Source organism: Sebastes umbrosus, chromosome 19, assembly GCF_015220745.1.
Source record: "Sebastes umbrosus isolate fSebUmb1 chromosome 19, fSebUmb1.pri, whole genome shotgun sequence".
In the NCBI taxonomy this organism is placed as follows: domain Eukaryota; kingdom Metazoa; phylum Chordata; class Actinopteri; order Perciformes; family Sebastidae; genus Sebastes; species Sebastes umbrosus.
In genome coordinates this window covers 9,867,949-9,889,859 of record NC_051287.1, presented here as the reverse complement: position 1 = coordinate 9,889,859, position 21,911 = coordinate 9,867,949, and the positions used below count along the sequence as shown (strand labels likewise).

The following is a 21,911-nucleotide window of genomic DNA, read 5'->3' as shown; positions in this document are numbered from 1 at the left end:
GTCCCAATCATGTTTTTGGTCGAGTCAGGTCTAATATTTATTTGTCTATTATATTTAGTGTTTTGTTCCTATATAGGTTACATTAACACAGCTGCCTATAGTGTGACAGTTGAATAGCTCTGCATTACATTAAAATATAACCTGCATCACTGTTTTTCCTTTCAAATTCTCCTACAGTGTTTATAATATCTGTCTCTCATGACCTCTTGCATGAGTAAAATACTAAAGTTCAGCAGCACTTCAGATGTGTGTGGTTATTTCTGAGGTTTTATCTAATCTCAAACCGTTTGTTATTTGATAATCTGAGAATCGGTCCACCTGTTGCTGTTTCCACCTTTAGAAGAACCGCTGCAGGGCTTTCTCTCTTTCACGTGCCTTCAATATGTGTAGCTGCATGATCTGTGTTTACCAAGCAAACTTTTTTACTTCTAATATCAAAGAAGAAAACAACATTCTTTAGAGCTCCTAGGTGTGTGGTTTTAAAGTTTTATTGATTACTTTAATTATCAGAATTTCAGTTCTCATAATAGAAAGATGGTGGAACAAAGTGCAAACTAGAAGATTAGTTTCTACTGAAAAGTGGCTCCAGTACATTGAAGTATTCAGACGCAGTCTATCAGTTATTGGGAATTAAAAACAGAACATTGATTGATGATACGTTGATTGGTCAAATCATGGTTAGATTGGGGCATGTTCTCCCCGTGTTAGTGTGGGTTTCTCCAGCTTCCTCCCACACAAGACATGCAAATTACGTTAATTGTTGACTCTAAATTGCTTGTAGGTGTGAATCTGAGCGTGAATGGTTGTCTGTTTCTATAGTGTCAGCCCTGTGATAGTCTGGCGACCGTGTTAAACCAGCTTTCACCTAGTGTCAGCTTGGTTAGGCTCCAGCAGTATAGCAAAGGTTATGTAAGGCTATGTTAACCATTCATGCTCTTGCGGGGGGGGGGGGGGTCTTTTGTATATAGGCACCTGGTGAGGCTTTCACTGGTCTCTGGGCAGCCATGGAGAAAGTGAAGATTCTGTTTGCTGTCGTCTTGTCTCTGGGAACGGCCTCAGCAGCCTCTGTAAGTCTGTTTGAATTTTAATCAAAAGTATGCCTAATTTGCATGGTAATTAATCTGCTCTTTGTGATATGAAGATATTTCACTAATTTGGGGGGTAAAAAATGAAATATGTGTCACTGATGGGATGTGATAAATGTTAAAATGCTCTCTGCCTTCACTTTTTCACAATTTTTTTTTTATTTCTGTGGTTGCACAATTGTGAGCTGGAAATTTAACAGCTGCTCAAACAAATGAAATTTCTCAACAGCACATTGTGTGTACAGTGACAAATGACATAGACTTTATTCTATTGACACTGCATAATGTATCATGGGGAAAATAGGTTAACGGATAGGTTCACATTTTTCAAGTCTGTCTAACCCTGACCTTCAATATAAAATATATACAATCTGCACTAATATCTTTTTAACATTGTCAAAATTTACTGTATTATTTACTTTTCAACAGAAGGCATTACAGCGGAAGCCCTGAGAGGCAAGTGAGAGAAAAAAATCTAAAATTATTTAAATTATCTAAATTATTTTATTCTCTCCTGTGTTTATGACTTAAGAACAGGTGAAAAAATTGTTTGCCAGGATAACCTTTCCAAGTTTTTTTATTTTATTTATTTTTTCATCTGTGAAAAAGGTGGAAAAAAAGTTGTTTTTTTCAAGTTACATACACAATGGCTGCAACAAACTGGCTAAACACTCAGACAACAGTTCTCTGTTCAGGTGAGTCACACTACCTCATGTTCTAAATAGGACCAAAAGCATTCATGTTTTCTTCCAGTTGAGTTTTAATTTCTACATGCACTATAAACACACAATACATATACAAAACTTACCTGGAAGAAAACATGAATGCATTTAGTCCTATTTAGAACACGGGGTAGTGGTGCACTTCAGCCTCTTGTGGCTGAAATGAGTATTACAACAGCAAACACTTGGAAAAATAAAACAAAAGTAACTTAGAAAAATGATCCTGGCATCAGCTGTTTTACAGATGAAAAAAATAAAATGAAGGATGATTATTCTAGCAAAATGTATTTTTTTCCACCTGTTCTTAAGTCATAAACACAAGAGAGAAAACAATTTATATCAGAGTTAGGTAACACTTCATTTTACAGGTCTGCAAATTTCATGGTAATTAGGTTTTGAAATTTCTTTGGAATTACTGCCAACTTACCCCGATATTTAACTCAAAATTTTATTAAAAATTACTTTATTATAAACATTATTTAATAATTATATTCCGCTATTTCCCAATAGCTGGTAATTTATTTTATACATTTCCAGGAAAATAATACAAAGTTAATTGATATGCTTTATTTCCATGTCTGCTGATAAATAGATAATAATTAGCCAATAACTTATTTGACATTTCTTAAAAAACTCCCTGAATCATGACATTAGCTACCAGGTTACATTTGTGTAGACAATAAGTCACACAATTGTGAGATTTGTGCCTAATCATTAAATAATGTTTATAATAAAGTAATTTTGATCAATTTTGAGGTACATATTGGGGTAATTTGGCAGTAATTCCAAAGAAATTTCAAATACTTGCTGTAAGTGTTACTCAGATTTAGAAAATGGATCACCAGAATTGTTATTTCTCACTTCCCTCTCAGGGCTTCCGTACATCACTGTTTTTATATTGTCATTGAAGGTGAAAGCTCTTGTCTTACTGTGTCTCTAGCTGGGCGTGGTACAAACAGAAGGAGGCAGTGTTCAGGGACGAAATATCCCCCTCGGTTTCTTCCGCTCCGTGGATGTTTTCAAAGGAATTCCCTTTGCTGCCGAGCCCAGAACATTTGAGAAACCCAAACCTCACCCTGGCTGGGATGGTGCGTTCAAACCCAATCTGACCAAACAGAGCTGGACATATGAAGGCATTATTTGTATAGCATAAATATCAACTTATAAATGTAACTTAATCACCCCTTCATCAGTGTGAAGAAATGATCTATATTGTTTTCATCCCCAGGTATACTGAAGGCAACAAAGTTTGCTAAGAGATGCCACCAGATGAGCATGCTCCAGACATCAAGTTTTGGTAGTGAAGACTGCCTCTACCTCAACATCTGGGTTCCTCAAGGCCGACATGGTAGCTTTTTGTTGTTGTTTTGTTCTAAATGGTCCAATCATTGATAACAGTTTGCTTTAAATGCTTCTCTTTTTCACCCAAAGTGTCATCAAATCTCCCCGTCATGATTTGGTTGTATGGAGGAGGCTTCCTGGTCGGTGGTTCTATGGGGCCAAATTTTCTCAACAACTATCTGTACAGCGGTCAGGAAATTGCAGACAAGGGCAATGTTATTGTGGTGTCTGTGGGATACCGTGTGGGAACACTGGGTTTCCTCAGTACAGGGGACTCTCGCTTACCTGGTAATAGAAATTGTTCGTCCTTCCTTACTATCAGCCTACATTGTGCTCTTTACATGTAGTTACTGGAATAAAGTAGGATAGTCTTTCAGTCGTCAGCAGAGTTGTTGGCTGTGTTAAAATAATTTTTTTTGACTCAAAATTTGTCATCATGACAGGAAACTACGGTCTGTGGGACCAGCACGCCGCAATCGCCTGGGTGCACAGGAACATCGGCTCGTTTGGAGGAGACCCTGACAACATCACCATCTTTGGAGAGTCTGCAGGTGGAGCTAGTGTCAGCTTCCAGGTGAGAGGCCTTAGTCAACACACAGTACCACCTTCTAATAAAACAGGCTGTTCTCAAACACCATTTGTAGCCATACCTAAGAAAAGTAATGTACTGTAATTCGTATATATCCCACAAAATCATTTCATGTTTAATCCAAAATACAACTTTCACCCAGGAGACAGCTGTTCATATCCAGTGAGAAACCAGTCAATATTGATTTATTTGTGATCTAACTTCCGCATTAAAGTGACGCCACTTCCGTAGTTATTTTAACCCAAAATAACTAGTAAGTAGGGGGCGGCAGCTCAGCCCATAGTCCCATCGGGACTCGGCTTGGGAACTGGAGGGTTGCCGGTTGAAGTCCCAGCGTGGACCAAGTACTGCAGCACATGTACCTTTTATTATACTACTACTAGCTTACTACTATTACAACTCCTACTACATCATATGTGTCAAGTTTAAGGCCTGAAAAGTGCTATTTCACACATTTTTCCTTTACTGAAGCCAGGCAAATTGGCAAATAAACACAACTACAAGTAATAATTGTATATTCTATGTATGCGTTCCTACACAGACTCTCTCCCCCCACAACAAAGGGCTGTTCAAGAGAGCCATCTCCCAGAGCGGTGTTGCCTTCTGCCCCTGGGCTCTGATCAAGAACCCACACAAGATTGCCGAGAAGGTATGTTGTAGATAGATATCATGGAGATGGACCTGGAAAAGTCCTAATTTTAGATTCATAGGATCATTTATATTCATTATAGGATTTAAAGCCTAATTTTTAAACAATTGAACTTCCTCATGAATTGATGAGAATGTCAAGGCCATAATCATTCATTTGTCCTCAGTAGATTGTAGAGATACAGACAGACCTGCTTTATTACCTTGTGCTCAGGTTGCTGAGAATGTCGGCTGCCCCACTGATGACAGGATGGTGGCCTGTCTGAAATCAACTGATGCTCGTAATCTCACCATGGCTGCTCCCCGCGTCACACACGGCTCCCCAGACAGTGAGCATTAGTATCTGCTTATCTAACTACTTTATTTATAATATATATGACAGATAATCAACATTCACAAATGATGTAGTAAAATGGATTACATCGTTGTTGAGTAAAATTGTTCCGATTTAGTTAATTGTAGGTCATAATAGAGTGCAAAATCAATTTATTACAGTAAAATTGCATTTTGGGCAAAAACTCAGCTAAAACATGCGTTACATGCAAACTAACCATACAAATATGTGCATGAGTTGTGTGTTGCCACTTCAATAATTCTGTGCAAATTTCTCTCAGATCCCGCTTTGACAAACCTGCTTCTGTCTCCTGTTGTTGATGGCGACTTCCTCCCTGATCAGCCTGACAACTTGTTCCACAACGCTGCTGAAATCGACTACCTCGCAGGGGTTAATAACATGGATGGACACATGTTCACCTCAAAAGACATTCCTTCCATTGGCAACAAGAATGAAGAGACTCCCGTGTAAGGCTGATTTGTCGTCAGAGGGAAGGCATCTTGTTTTGTGGGCCCTAAAAGAGCTTTGAAAGTTAAACCATGAAATTAAGAGGAGAAATTTGGGAGTTGCTCTCACTAACTATCTTGTTTTCACTGCAGAGAAGATGTAAAGAGGCTCCTTGCTGCTTATACCAAAGAGAAGGGGCAAGCTGGATTTGAGATTGCCTTCGCCGAATATTCGTCCAACTGGGGATCAACACCCACCCAGAACACCATTAAGAGAACTGCTGTGGACATTGGGACCGACTATATCTTCCTGGCTCCCATACAGACTGCCATCTACCTGCATGCAGCTAACGCCAGGTGAGGCCAACTGCTTGCTTCCTTTGCCATCAAATATCCTTTAGTTGCTATTTTAAAGGAGACATATCATGCTCATTTTCAGGTTCATATTTGTATTTTGGGTTTCTACTAGAACATGTTTACATGCTTTAATGCTCAAAAAACATTATTTTTCTCATACTGTCTGTCTGAATATACCTGTACTCATCTTCTGTCTGAAACGCTCCGTTTTAGCGCCTGTCTCTTTAAGACCCCTCCCGAAAAAGCCCAGTCTGCTCTGATTGGTCAGCGTTTACCGGTCTTCCGCATCTGCGCTGTCGCCTTCTTCACAGCATAAATGCAGCCGGGGTCTCACTGTGTGTGTGTGTTTGTCAACTACACAGACTTTAGCAGCACTTCTACCGGTGACTGTATAGTTGTGACATCACAACTTTACGGAGGTCCTGACAGCTGGTTTAAAGGGGAACTACAGCCATTTACAAAATTCATACATGTTATTCCTGTGGTCTAAGATAGTCCCAAAAATATTAGTAAACATGAACAACTCTCTCCCAAATGCAAATACTAGAGTAAAACTCAAACTTGTGATGTCATAGGGTACGGATGATAGAGGTCAGGGACAATGGATGGGACACAAAACACAGGGTTTTCACCCAGGAGACTGGGGTTTGCAACCCGTGTGAAACCAACAATGTGTAGTTGTCTATGTAGTTATTCCAACCCAAAACATTATTTTTTTCCCGTTTTTTGTTTTTGCCTAAGCCTAAAGAACTTGTAGTTTTGCTGCCATTTTGAAGCCATTTTGTTTGTGTTCAAAAAATTATGTTTCATTCAGTTTTACAACTTGTTGGAACGTGTTACGTTTAAGTTTCACTCTCACTTTTACAACATAGTAGGCGTAGTAGGCCCCTACTGACCCACATCTATGGTTCTTATAGCGACTGATAAGGCCTATTTAATGGCCTGATAACAGTTGAATCAGGTGGACAGATACACACTCAACACACTGTGATGGTTTTGAACAGGTCTGGCCGTACTTACTCCTACTTGCTGTCTGAGCCCAATTTATTGGCTGGACCAGGCAAACCCTACCATGACTGGGTGGGAACCGACCACGCTGACGACCTGCAGTACGTGTTTGGCAAACCCTTCACCACACCAAAGGCTTATGGGGACAGACAGAGAGACCTGTCTGGCTATATTATTGCCTACTGGACTAACTTCGCCAAAACTGGGTAAATGCATGTGTAACATTTTAACAGGTTGAGGATTATTTTATTGCAAAACTATAATGGATACTTTCATGTTTCATATTTTCACAGAGACCCCAACAAAGGAAACCTGAAGGTGCCTGTGACCTGGCCTGAATTCACCAGCACCGGACACCACTTCCTGGACATCAATGCTAAGATGAACGATAGCTCCATTGGACAGGAAATGAGGCTGCGTTTTGTTCGCCTTTGGACCAGCACCCTTCCCAGCCTGCCATCACATGGTGTCACAGATGCTCAGTGATGCATTTTTTTGCTTAAAAAGAAGACATCATTTATACAGAAAAATGAGTGTGTACAATAAAGCTTATGAGTGAAAAAAAAAACTTTTTATGTGGTTTAACTTGACTACCCAAAGTGGTAGCCTTTATCATCATCAGTGGATGTTTAATGAAAAACAGAGCCAGCAGCATCATACTGAATAAACAACTTGACTCAACATCCCACCCACATCATCTGAAGACCTGTTAAACATATTGCGACTACCAGCCCTAAATTCAACATCCCCAAATTACTGAAAAGTGAAGCCAATGTGGAAGTGCCTTAAACTTGCATTCTTTCTAATAGCCAGCAGGGGGCGACTCCTCTGGTTGCAAAAATAAGTCTGATTGTATAGAAGTCTATGAGAAAACAATATGCTGAAAGGTTATCATGGATTTTTTGGCCAATGATGCCAAAAACTTGTTGCCTACTGAAGCTCTAAAGCTGAAGCAGGCGAAATTGGAGCAAATATGATTAAAAAAAGTTAATTTTATAAAACGGTCACTATATCCTGACAGTAGTACATAAAAACAGGTAACCTGAAAAAAATCATGTGCCTCTGTGTCCTCCGGTGCTCCTAACAGCATCTGCAAGATTTCACGTACCGGAGGAAAACAAGCAGTCAGAGCTGATCTGAGGTCCGCTGTCCAGCTGCCGTCTATGAGAGCCGGCTGTCAATCACTCTTGAACTCCGACCAAACGGTCAGACAAGGCAGCGCTGATCAAATATGAATCAATATTATGTTACGTTAATGCCTATTTCTCATAATCATCTTGTAGTGTATGGTTTAGCTGTAAAATGAGAAAGTTTCTGATGCCGCCGCCATTGTTAAATCTGGTGAAGGAACGCCAAGTACCGGTCACATGACTGGAGCACAGCCAATGGGAACGCTCTCTCAATTAAATGACCTGTGATTGGTCAAAGTCTCCTGTCACAGGCTAGATTTTCTAAAGCCTGAAAACAGAGCCATGAGGAGGTGCAGAAGTCTAGTTTTCTCTCAGAACACTTGAATTACAATATGCTGAAAGGTTATTATGGAATTTTTGTCCAATGATGCAAAAAAAATATACTGCCTACTGCAGCTTTAAATGAAATTAATCATTCGTATTCTCTTGGAATAAGTCATGCCACTGTGTTATTATGATTAAATCAGTTGTATTACTGAAAGAATGTTTGTGGAACAAGTGAGGAGCACCCTTTAAAGAATCAAAGTAGGTAATCTTAGTGCTTTTATTTTGAAAACAGAGTTGATCTGATCTGATCTAATGTAATCTAATTAGGCTAAATCCAGGTAGGCTGATAGGAGCAGCAGCTTGGCAACCTTAGACTGAAGGTGTGGCTCAAAGTGGAGCACATCTCGTCTCCAAAGCGCCCGGATGCTCATAATGGTGCACTAACAGACACAAAAAGAGACAGGGACACCACAGAGCAGCACAGTCAGAGCATGTCCACTGGGAAGGTGGCTGTTATTATAGGGCTGGGAGTAGGTGCGATGCTTTTCATACAAAGAGGAGACACGCTGGACTTGGTGGGCAACAACTGGTACCCAGAATGGAGGGAGACGGCTGTGGTGTGCGTCATAGCCGGAGTTTCCCTCCTCGTCTTGGGCTGGCTGCACAGGCTGCTCTTCGGTCCTCTGGAGCTGCTAAGGGGGCCCGATGATGTGGGTTACATTGCTGAGGACGGTCGCTCCAGAGCCCGGGCTGCAAACGAGGTGCGCCGCAGGAGGAAGACCGGAGATCTGCCTCCTGTTTATCCAAACGGATGGTACCGAGTGCTGGACTCACACATGCTGCAGAGAGGCCAGGTCAAAGGTGTCTCTGTTCTAGGTAGGATCAACTTACTTAAAACATGGAATAACTAAAAGTAACCAGTTGCCACATTAGTATAGCGTGTGACACATTAAAGAGACTAAAGTAGCAATTACAAGTTGTTTTTTATTTTGAAAAAGAAAAAAAAGACATTTTTTATTCTAACATAACAAATCATAGGCCTATTTTGCTCCCTAAAAAGCAACATTAATATAGCCTGTGAAAGATTAAAGAGACTAAAGTAGCAATAATAAGTTGTCTTTTATTTTGAAAAAGAAAAAAAAATCATTTTTATTCTAACATAACAAATCATAGGCTTATTTTGCTCCCCAAAAGGCAACATTAAAGGGACTATTTGTAACTTTCAGAATTGCTTGTTAACAGCGACACCTGTGGCCGTTAAGTCAACGAAAGTCAGCGTCGGGCTCGCGCTTTGCTCGCTCTAAATAGATATGAACGAGCATCGCTCAAAACAGTGAGGCGACACACGTCAGCTAAAACCACAACATCACTCTATATTTCAGCTGCTTGGCAGTAATGTTAGCTGACCAGACGAAGGTCTCTCCATGAATCACTGCTGATCCTAGTGTTGGCTTTTCCGGGTCGGTGCCGGGGCTGAAGCAGGAAGAGAAACGTTACTGTCTCCGACTGCGCCCGCAGGGAGACACTGGCACCTGGTCGGAGACAATAACGTTTCTCGCTGCGGAGCCCCGTCACTTCACAAGACACGGGAAACCTCTGTTGGTCTGGAGGAGCTGCAGCATTTATTTCTGCACAAACGTCCACTGTACATTCACTAGATATTCTCAGAGCTAAACTAACTCTTCTGCAGTGTGGAGTGTGCGTGAGGTGGAGCGAGAACACGCGTGTTGTGTCAGTGCAGGCAAGCAGGCAGCGGAGCGGTCTGAACAGCGTAGCCACACGCGAGCGCGCATAGGATCCTGACACGGTAGATTTATACCTGTTAGAAGAAGTTACAAACAGTCCCTTTAATATAGCCTGTGAAAGATTAAAGACACTGAAGTAGCAATAATAAGTTGTCTTTTATTTTTAAAAGAAAAAAAGAAATGTTTATTCTAACATAACAAATCATAGGCCTATTTTGCTCCCCAAAAGAGCAACTTTCCCCCAAACATCAATGTGTACAGAGAAGTTCAGATACTTCAGCAGATAGGCTACAACAAGTGATATCATAATCAGCAGTGAGACAGGTAATGAAGATGCTGACACTGCACCACTGTTTACCTGAGATGCGGGAGAGGGAGTATCCAGACTTTTCTGTCCTTAATTGACCCTGACCATGGGAGCTTTTTTTTTTTTTTTTTACTGTGGTTTAGTTGGCCTAACGTTTGTGGGATATAACTAATTGTTGCTTTTCTATTCCATTACCTTAGAGTAGGGTTCAAGTGTTAAAACTAGGGTTGTTAATCGATTAAAATATTTAATCGTGATTAATCGCAAATTAACCACACATTTTTTATCTGTTCAAAATGTACCTTAAAGAAAGATTTGTCAAGTATTTAATACTCTTATCAACATGGGAGTGGACAAATATGCTTGCTTTATGCAAATGTATGTATATAATTATTATTGGAAATCAATTAACAACACAAAACAATAACAAATATTTTCCAGAAACCCTCACAGGTACTGCATTTAACATACAAAATATGCTCAAATCATAATATGATAAAATCAAGTCCAACAGGCAACAACAGCTGTCAGTGTGTCAGTGTGCTGACTTGATTATGACTTGCCCCGAACTGCATGCGATTATCATGAAGTGGGAATGTCTGTAAAGGGGAGACTCATGGGTACCCATAGAACTAATTTTCATTCACATACCTTGAGGTCAGAGGTCAAGGGACCAATGGATTCCTTAGGTTTTACAACCTAAAAATCGCAAGATGCGTTAAAGAAATTTGTGCCATTAAAACGAATTTGCGTTGACACGTTATTATCGCGTTAACTTTGACAGCCCTGGTTAAAAGACAGTCTCAGATCTCTACTTGGAAATGAGTCCTCTGTTTTTTTCTATGTTCTTAAGATGGCAGTAAGCATACTTTGTTATTGAATTCAATTGACTGTTAAAGTTTAACTATGAGTTCATGATTACACCAAGATTTCATACACAGGTATTTATTGCAGGCGGTGTAAACTAGGTTTTGCTGGCCTTTCTACAACCCCGATATTTGTCATTTCACCTGGTCTCTGTTGTCCTGTCTCAGGTTGCAGGGTAGTGAGGTTAAGTTGCCAGGTTAGAAGAGACAATCTCATATTACAAAGTTTTTTTTTTGGTATTTAAAGTATACATTTAAAACACAATGGCCTACTGTCTTTGTTAGAGTAGTTTAGCGACCAGGGTGCTTAGTAACGCTCGTCTGTTTGAACAAAGCCTCATTGTTTCAGGTCAATCAAGCTCTAAACTTCCTTGTTTGATTTGAAGGTGTCATGGAGATGGATGTATTTATTAAATTATTACACAATGGCAGTAAAGCTGCAGCTAACGATTATTGTCATTGTCAATCAATCTGCTGATTCCTGATTAATCTTTTCACTGATTAATGTTTAGGTGACTCCATTTCATGCAGGAGATCTTAAAATCTTCATGGCCAAATCTTCAACATCCTCTTTAAAATCAAAGTAATCCGAGTATATAGAAGTTTCCTATGATTGATTGATTTAAGAGCACTATAGCCGACCTCTTTGACTTGTGTTTATATGATCAGGTGTCTCTATGATCATAGGACAACTCATCATTCACTGCTTTAAAGCTTTTAATATGTCATATTCATGTCTCTGTGCTGCTTCGTATGTAGCAGCTCTGTTACAAAGTTCAAACTGATTTCACACATCAATATGTGATTTAAAGCGAATACGTGTTTCTCATTTTGGATTTGTTGTTGATACGCGGTGGGACTGTTGGATCTCTTCAGACAGTTTCTTTGAGTTTGAGTTCAAAAAGGTTTCAAAGAGCGTGCGATGCTTTCATGGTTCTGTCACATCCCCACCTGCCATAAATAAACAAACAGTATATGAAAGGTTTTCTACCTGAAAAAGATATCCACCAGTAAAGAGAGGCAGCTGCTCTTGAATGAGTGAATCAGTACAGCTAAAACGAATGATACGTTTTATCACCCATTAATCTATCATCTGTTTTTCCAATTAAATTATGATTCCATCAAATATTTAACAATTCTGACAAATATCTCAGGGGTGACGTCTTCAACTTGTTTTGTGTAACCGGAGAATCAAATTTTTGTTAATAAACCACCGAAAAGATTAATAGATCGATTCAATTAATCCATCCATTATATTCTGTTTATCCGGGGCCAGATTGCGGGTGCAGTAGGGGACCCCGTGGTGTTCCCAGGCCAGCCGAGATATATAATCTCTCCAGCGTGTTCTGGGTCTACCCCGCGGCCTCTTATCAGTTGGACGTGCCCGGAAAACCTCTAGGCGTCCAGGAGGCGTCCTGATCAGATGCCCGAACCACCTCAGCTGGCCCCTTTCGGCACGAAGGAGCAGCGGGTCTACTCCGAGCTCCCTCCGGATGTCTGAGCTCTACACCCTATCTCTAAGGATGAGCCCAGCCACCCTAAGAAGGAACTCATTTCGGCCACTTGTATCCACGATCTCATTCTTTCGGTCACTCATGACATTAGGTGAGGGTTGGAACGTAGATGAACTGGTAAATAGAGAGCTTTGCTTTCCGGCTCAGCTCCCTTTTCACCTCAACGGTCCGTTACAACGCCCCCTTAACTGCAGACCGAACCGCCTGTCCATGTCCCGCTCCATTTTAACCTCATTATAGTGAGAAGTAAGTACAGACTGTGTTTTTCCCCAGAGGACCTGAATGCCTTTCTGTACATGATGCTTAATATACAGACAGAACTTCTGAACTTTCTCCTCCTTTTTGTCCCTTTCAGCACAAGTTCTCCCTGCGGCCCCCCGACATTTTACTGTCCCACATTCAGTTGAACCAAATCACAACTTGGCTCCCTTCAGATATCTGCATCCTGCTGGTCGGAAATGACTGCAGTGTCACGTTTCTGACCTTTCTCTGCAGTCATCCATTTACATCATATATTAAATTCCGCCTAGTTTGTCTTTTCCTCCCGTGCTGCTCTCACACATTGCGTTGTGGTTCAGCTCTGCCCCACCACAGTCTGGGGGAAAGCAGTGCAGTGCTGTGTCACCCCTCATTTAGTGAGACTTATTTTGGACTTGTCAGAAGAGTAGCACTGCTAGAGCTTGCTCAGTGGTTACTCTTAAACACAGTCACCCAGCCTGTGCTAATCTGGGATCAATCTAGGTCAGCCAAAGGTCGAGCCAAATAAGTAGATGGTTGGTCCCAAGACCTACTTTACTGCAGTTGTAATCTATTCCTGTAACCCAATCTGGCGAGGCCAAGTGTAACCATCTAAAGCAGTGAAAACTTGACCTTATGCTGCTCATCCTTTGCAGAAGACAGATAGACAGTGGAATGAAGCAGGTAAAAGTGGTAGACAGCAATGCACACCGGACCCCCTTTACTGTACACATAGACTGCACCAGTTTTCACTGTAATGTCTCAATTTCTATAAACAAAAATACAGTGTATCAAGCATTTTTGTTAAATTCTCAAATCTCACGTATAACTTCATATCCTACATTTTATTACATTACCATTGTATTGGGAAGTGGCAGCTCATTCATGAAAATGTTATTTAAGTGTTTATCCCTACTGTAATTAATCGCCCTAGGTGAGCAGACGGCAGTGTTTCGGGGCCAGGATGGAAAGGCCTACGTAATGGATGCCTACTGCCCTCACCTGGGTGCCAACCTGGCTGTGGGAGGACGGGTGGTGGGAAGCTGCATAGAGTGCCCATTTCATGGATGGCAGTTTCGGGGGAGCGATGGCAAGTGTGTGAGGATCCCCTATGCAGAAAAAGGTATGAATCGAAGGTGGTGTCTAATGATTTTTATTCTATAAAAAGCATGTAGTATTGCGATATTGTCTCAGTGCTATGATACCTTGATTGGCTGTAGAATTAAAAGACTAAGCAACAAAATGATTTACAATTAACAAAGCTCTTACACATTCATTATCTTAAAGGACCAGTGTGTAGCATTTTGGGGGATCTGTAGGCAGAAATGGAATATAATATGAATAACTATGTTTTCTTTAGTGCATCTGAAACTAAGAATTGTTGTGTTCAGATTTACTTTATTGATCTCAAATTGGGAAGTGATTGTGATACAGCAGCAGGTTATCCAAGCAATGCAGGAACAACATGTCAACACTAAATACATTTATCCATAGATTACAAAATATAAAGAATATTGGAATATACTATGAATATACCCGACTACTACAACTAGCATAAAAAATCTTAATTATAAACATAGAATAACCCACTATATACATTAGTAAATGTGGAATAAGTTACTGCATACATTAGCAAAGTTTGCAAATTACATTGTTTTGTTCTTTGATAAAAAAGACAGAGTCATTTGCGTTTTCATGTTTTCGCGATGGCCACAAGTTTCATGTTATTGCAATCTGCAACCTCACTGCTAGATGCCGCCAAATCCTACACACTGCACCTTTAAAAACATCCACATAATTGGACCCTTTCACATGCAGCACCTTTATGTCTACTGTTGTGAACTCTTTCATGCTAAATGGCGTCCCCTGGTGGACAGAATCCTGACGACAGTTTAACCCAATCATTCCCCTGCCTAATTGCTAATTGCAGACAGGCGTGGTTCAAGCCACTCTATAAGCTCCTCACTCACACAGAATATAAGCATATTACGCTTGTGTTTATTTGGATTTCTTTTTAGTCTGTTGTAATATTTTGAGTTAATTATTAATTGTAATTCCACCCAGCTGGTGATTGTTTGAATAGTTGGTAAGTATTTATTTTGTATTATTAATTATGGATTATGTATAGTTTGCACTGCAGAAACCTTGGTTTTGGATGGACAATAAAACTCAAAAAACTGCAATCATTGTCAGCCTCAGGTGGTCAGACCCTAAGAAAAGTTTAATAGCTACTAGTTTTCTAAAACGACTCAAAGTTAAAAGCCTGGCTAGTGGCTAATGCTAATGGAACAAACAAGATCTTGATATTTCTGCTGTTCTCAGAGCCTCATCAGTAAAGTGCAAAGTTTGTCCTGAGGGTGGTGCTACAGGATATCCTGTGACAGATGTCTTATGTCTAACATTTCAGTCTGTGTGTTGGGGCAAGAGATGTTAATATATGTTATGTACCACTGAAGAAATTGGGCCTATGGTGGTGCAGAGGTCAGCAAAACAAATATTAAGATTCGTACCCTGGAGAACATACTTATTAACAGCAAATTTGGACATTAGTTTGTGTACAGAGTTGACAATTTGGCGAAAATGTGGCACCAGAGGAAAGCTAAATGAGTGCCCCTAATGAAAACAGTTCATCCTCTGGTGAGCATGAATATTATCAGTTAATACATTGTCTTCAGATTATGGTCTTATGTTGTTTTTTATAGTGTTTAAACACTAAATTAGCTAATGCTGACTTACCAAAAGTTAATAGGCCAGCGTTATTTGTTGTGAATAGACTGGTAAAGCCGGATATACTGTATGGAGTGGACAGTGGACTGTCAAAATAATATGCTGCCAATTTCCTTGTATACATGTTGACTGAAGACACTGTATGATTCAGATTTGTGTTTCATTTGTCATTCAGTGCCTGAGTTTGCCAAGGTGCGCTGCTGGCCCAGCTGTGAGGTCAACAACCAGATCCTGGTGTGGTTTCACTGTGATGGGGAAGATCCTCAGTGGACCGTCCCAGAGCAGCCAGAAATTACAAAGGGGGAATGGGTCTATCGGGGGAGAACTGAACACTTTATCAACGCTCACATACAGGTAGGTGCATATACAGTATGTGTGGATGTGTTTATAAGTAAGAGGCATGAAGATGGTTTGAAGATTAAAACCAATTTGTTAGGTGTTTTACTTTGTCAGTTGTCTCTAATTTTTCATAAATGATCAATGCAGCAGCTTTTAAGTATAAAGAAACATTATCCTCTTAACACCATCACGAGAATGTCGTCATGTTGACCTCGCCTCCCTATAGGAGATTCCTGAAAATGCAGCAGACATCGCTCACATCGCTCACCTGCACACGCCGGGCATTATCAGCGGAGTAGATCTGCGTTACACCAAGAGCAAAACCTGGGAATTTTTGCGGCATGACTGGAAGGTAATGATCTTTCTAAGCTAAAGATGTTGTTTCTCCTCAAAGTTTCAGGGATGCCAAATCAGTTGAAAAGCGTTAAACCTAACCTTTTAACCTTTTATACTATTTATTGGTATTTAGATTTAAAATGGTACAGAATATATTTATTTTGGGAGGATGACATATTAGTGAACAGTGTATTTCTGTGTCTGAATGCCACTGTATGTTCTTTGTCTATGTCTTTATTCAAGGCTCAATGGGAACCAGAGTCAGAGCCCAACAAGCATTGCTCTCAGATGTTGGTGAAACATGCACTTACTGTGTTTGGTTGCCACTGGCCTCTGCTGGATGTTCATGTTGTGGCTAGACAGGTACAGTAAGGACAACATTAAAGAGGACCTATTATGCTTATTTTCAGGTTAATACTTGTATTTTGGGTTTCTACTTTAACATTTTTTAACATTGTTTACATGCTTTAATGTTCAAAAAACACTTTATTTTTCTCGTACCGGCTGTGCTGCAGCACCTCTTTTCACCCTCTGTCTGAAACACTCTGTTTGAACTCCTGCAAGCCTGCTCTGATTGGTCAGCTGGCCCACTCTGTTGTGAGTGGTCAACCGAACCGAACTCTTCAGTCTCCGCTCCAGCTCCGCTCTAACTAACTTTGTTTGAGGGCATGCCAAACTAGCCAGTAGGTAGGTATTATGCAAATGTGTTACTTGGTGACATCACCACGTTACGGAAGAAAAGACGGGACTTGGAGCAAGACTTTTCGGACAATTCAGGAGCAGTGTTTCTGTGGGGGAGAGTAACTCCGTTTCGGGTGGACTTTGTGCTTTGTAACATTGCACACGCACAAAAAACTATATAACACACTAACGGAAAGGGAAAAAGCACAAACGCATAATGGGCCTTCTTTAAAATGGCTTCTGGTGGTTTGGAAGGATTTCTCTTAGTGCAACTTCTAAGTCTTCATGAAAACAGTACAGAGCCCAAAGGACGTGAACTGTGTGTGTTTTAACAAAAGCGATTGTGTTCATATAGGTACAGCTGATTTACAGTTATGCATGTAACGTTAGCAACCGCTGTGCAGTCTGTGCCTTTTAATCTGGCCATGTGATAAATAAGTGTACCCTGAAACCACTAATCTCACTAGTTTAACCAGTTGCAAAGGGCTGCAAAGATATGGTTACTCTAATGCGTGTGGGGCGGTTAGGAGTATAATCGTGGGATGAAATTAAATACATGACTGATGACGATGGTCATTATTGGGCTCAACCGTGCATGTAAATGCATTGTTCTCCCATAGATCCATCAAGCATTCTGGTCTGATCAACACTACAGGCTTTGAGTACCAACCTAAATTGATGTAAATTATGAATACAGGTTGCAATGATCATGTATTTGTCTATGTTTCAGGTGGGTCCAGGAGTGGTGTTCCTGCTCTTTGACCACAGTTTCTTGGGCCGAGGTGTTATCTTGCACAGTGTGACTCCAGTGGAGCCTCTGTTGCAGTGTGTCTCTCACACCATCTTCTATCAGTCTAATATCCCACCTCTGGTGCCCAAATTCCTCCTCAAAGCAGAGTGCATTCAGGTGCAGTACACACTCAACCTTTTACTATCATTGTCACATACTCCTTAAACGTCACATTGTTTGGTTTTGCAGCATATTTACTGCATGGTTCAGTCTCTGCACCCTCGTCAACCTGCTGTCCAGCAGCAGCAGGCTGCTATGTATTATAAGTAGGGCTGTCAAACTTAACGCGATAATAACTAGTTAACGCAAATTCATTTGTAGCAATCTCAGTTTTAAAGCTAGAAAGAAGATACTAGTATCATATGAAACTAGAAGGAATCCATTGGTACCAACCATGTCATACTAGCTTTTCGTGAAGGAGGTTAAATAACGCTCTAAACCTATGCTAAATTTTGTCAAGGAAAAACGGGCATGGCCATTTTCAAAGGGGTCCCTTGACCTCTGACCTCAAGATATGTGAATGAAAATGGGTTCTATGGATGCCCACGAGTCTCCCCTTTACAGATATGCCCACTTTATGATAATTTCATGCAGTTTGGGGCAAGTCATAGTCAAGTCAGCACACCGACACATTGACAGCTGTTGTTGCCTGTTGGGCTTGAGTTTATCATATTATGATTTGAGCATATTTTATTATGTTAAATGCAGTACCTGTGAGGGTTTCTGGACAATATTTGTCATTGTTTTGTGTTGTTAATTGATTTCCAATAATACATATATACAAATATTTGCATAAAGCAAGCATATTTGCCCACTCCCATGATGGTAAGAGTATTAAATACTTGACAAATCTCCCTTAAGGTAATTTTGAACAGATAAAACATGTGTGATTCATTTTTGTTTTTCTATGGACAATCTTGCGATTAATCGTGATTAAATATTTTAATAGATTGACAGCCCTAATTATATGGTATTTTGGAGTATACATCAAAACTGACAAAGCTGAACTGCATGAATAATGTGCATACTATTGTTAGATCAGTTATTTATATAGTACGTTTATAATTCAGAATTGCTGTGATGTGAAGAGATCATTGTGTGCATTTGCCTCCCACTCTGCCTTTGGTTTAATTCTGCCTCCTCATTGCCACCAGAAGTAACACCACACAGTCACAGAAATGGTGTAAATAGCCCTCATTAAACTTGATAATTAGCTGTGTGGTGCAGTGAAAAACACACCGTCACTGATTTAACAAAAAGGAAAACAAGTTGGCTCAAAAGATAAAAGTATTTTTTCTGGAGGGTAATGGATAGATTTACAAGATACGCAGATTGATTAAACACAGGAAACATGACAGATGGTGATGTGTTTCCCCCTCAAAGAATAACTGACAGTATGATGGAGCAGGCTTGACTTTTAGAATTGAATCCTTCCTCCTCCATAATGCTGCATCATGGTCCTCTCTGGTTGTGGAGCCATTGCCCTCTTTCTTAGCCTACATAAGGAATGTTTTTTTTGGCTTTGCTGCTGAGGTGTTATGCAAAAATGTATCCCCTTAAAAAGTTATCTGAATCAGTGGATGCTTGTGTTTTGAGTTGGACTGGGTATCGTTTGAATTTTTTTGATACTAATGCATGCATGAAGAGTTTATATACTGATACCAAAACAATATGTTTGAGATATAGCCCAGAAAATTTCACAAACGTTAAATGCTGTAAAAGAAATAGTCTAAAACTGGCAAAATTATGATTTAAATCAAAGTAAGTGAAGTAAAAACACCACGTTTTTGATGCAAACATTTAGTACTTGATATTTTTCAACAGTTTGTGCTACAGAAACATTTCTGTACATTTTCTACAAAGTTTAGAGAAAGAATAATTTAAAAATAATTGTATTAAATGATTTTGTCATTTTGTTTCTCCGTGTGGTATTTACACAAAGAGCCTCAAGAGGAAGCTCAATTTTGGAGGACATTTAAAGAGGTGGAGTTTGAGTGTGGACTGAAATGCCAAATGTCAGCAGCTGAGTAACAGTGTGGAGTGACATTTAATCAACATTTCACACAGAAATCCCTGCTGATAAATCATAATAAATGAATGCAGCGAGACAGCAGAAAATACAGATTGCTCTTTTAGTCATTATTTAATTCTTAGTCCTATTTAAGTGAAAGTCTGTTCCTTTTCAAATCTTCTTTAAAGGAACAGTGTGTAGCATTGACAGAAATGGAATATAACATTAATAAGTATGTTTTCTTTAGTGTATAATCACCTGACAATAAGAATAGTTGTATTTTCTCTACTTCAGAATGAGCCGTTTATATCTACATAGGGAGCGGGTCTTCTTCACGGAGCCGGCCGCCATGTTTCTACAGTAGCCCAGAACGGACAAACCAAACACTGACTCTAGAGAGGGACATTCACGTTTTCACATTTTCGCATCAGCCACCCTAAATTCTCCTACACACTTAGCACACGGGAGAAGTTTCAGTTGGTTGCAATCTGCAACCTCACCACTAGATGGTGCCAAATCCTGCACACCCGCCTGAATATTAAGTGCTCACTGGGAGAAACCAGAAAAATAAATGCAGAAAAAAAATGTGCGATTAATTTGCCATTAATCGCAATTAACTATGGACAGTCATGTAATTAATCACAATTAAATATTGTAATCGATTGACAGCCTTAATATTCATATTTAGTCAGGGTTTGTTTTTGTCGCAGCTTTTTGAAATCATGATTTACAACTGTGTCCAGTGACCGTCTCCTGTTTTCCGTGTCTAGTTTGAGCGGGACGTGATGATCTGGAACAATAAGAAGTACATCTCCAAGCCTCTCCTTGTGAAGGAGGACTCAGCCATCCAGAAGCACAGGCGCTGGTTCAGTCAGTTCTACAGCGAGAACAGCCCGCGGCTGCAATACCAGCACAACACTTTGGACTTCTGACCCCCCTGAACTACCGAAGAGAAGATCAGCAGAGAAGATGTCAGGTCAGGGTTGACATTAATCAGAGGTCTCAGAGGAGGGAGTCCAGGAATTGATTTTTATCAGTCACTTATAAAAAATTAAAGGAGGACGGGAGACCTGACCTGCTTGGGGCTCTTTTGAAAGCCTGAACCTTCTGTTAACCCTTATAACCTCCTTTTCTAAGTCTTATTGAATGACTTTCCAGCTTTATATATACGCAAGTGCCTGCAGCTGTCATGTCGCCTGGTTGGACTGGTATAAGAGTGGATTCAGCCTGTGAATGTGAGATTTTAATGAACCAGTCCTAACAAACAATACAAAGCAAGCAATACTAAGAATGCCACAATTGCCTCGCTGTATCGCTGACAAGACCATTAGATTGTCAAAAAACACTTTACTCTGAAAAATGTGAATGATTACACTGTGATGCACATATAACCCGTAACAGTCTTGTGCTTGAGAGACTGTGTTTTCTGTCTGTATATTTCATATGAGTTAATATAAACTACCTGCCTCTAGTTTGAGTTCAGTGTGAAGTCTCACAATACAATGATTTGTTATCATTTTCTTTCTCACTTTGGCTTTATCTGCCTCAGCCGTAGGTAGAATGGCAGGTGTGTTTGTTTTCCGATTGATATCTCAGGGTGCTCAACAGCCAGCTGATAGGGATTTTCTAGTCACAGCAGTGTGCAATGACAACGTAAAGTACAGCAACTCCTCTTAAAATCCTTTTTTAAATTGATTTATTAGTGATTGGGCTCAGGCGTTGCCAGCGGTCTCCATAGCTCCATCGTTGCTCCGATATTCACGAAATGTGGTACCCACATTGCTCTTATCATTTGTTTGTACATTAAAGCATGTAAACATGTTCTAGTAGAAACCCCAAATACAAGTATGCACCTGAGAATGAGCATGATAGGTCCTCTTTAAAGTCAGTCTTTACTCAATGCCAGTTCTGATCATTTATGTTAAAAATGGGAAGTGTTGCTCTTAATACACTGTTTGTGTATTATTAAATTTGTGTTCCCATTATCGCCCCAGCAGATCTGCATGTAAGACATCAATATGCAGTAAACATATTTTTTTGTGCATTTACTCCTGGCGCACATTGTTGACTCGTAATCACTGATGACTACGACGCCGTGAGGCTTTATTGAATGATACTGTGCAATGTAATGTTCAGTTGCCCGTGGTGATGGGGCTGATTATGTGGAATTGCTTGATATTACATTTTAATATCCGTTAGATTGTCAGATGGTCATAGGAGACACGTTTCAAAGCGAGTAACCAGCAATGTTAAAAAGCACAATGAATATCAGATGTTCTCTCTCAATATTGAAATGTATTTTTTGTCACATGCTAATCTACATATGTACTGTTTATTTAAATATGCAGAATAAATCTGTCTGCTCTAATGT

General features: G+C 40.0%; 2 protein-coding genes across 2 annotated transcripts; both read left to right on the top strand.

Moving 5' to 3' along the window:
• The first annotated feature begins 961 nt into the window (after nt 1-961).
• On the top strand, nt 962-7,098 carry LOC119478648 (bile salt-activated lipase-like). Its single transcript, XM_037753528.1, has 11 exons — nt 962-1,067; nt 2,748-2,895; nt 3,036-3,155; nt 3,239-3,436; nt 3,592-3,722; nt 4,279-4,386; nt 4,600-4,714; nt 5,000-5,186; nt 5,319-5,522; nt 6,527-6,736; nt 6,824-7,098. Exons 1-11 carry the CDS (start codon nt 1,005-1,007, stop codon nt 7,014-7,016), a joined length of 1,677 nt encoding a protein of 558 aa, XP_037609456.1. The 5' UTR covers nt 962-1,004; the 3' UTR covers nt 7,017-7,098.
• A 1,257-nt stretch (nt 7,099-8,355) lies between these two features.
• zgc:92275 (uncharacterized protein LOC436885 homolog) lies at nt 8,356-21,901 on the top strand. Its single transcript, XM_037751859.1, has 7 exons — nt 8,356-8,863; nt 13,591-13,779; nt 15,559-15,737; nt 15,949-16,074; nt 16,302-16,421; nt 17,470-17,646; nt 20,311-21,901. The coding sequence occupies exons 1-7, from the start codon at nt 8,479-8,481 to the stop codon at nt 20,470-20,472; spliced, it is 1,338 nt and encodes a 445-aa protein (XP_037607787.1). The 5' UTR covers nt 8,356-8,478; the 3' UTR covers nt 20,473-21,901.
• Nucleotides 21,902-21,911: the final 10 nt, after the last annotated feature.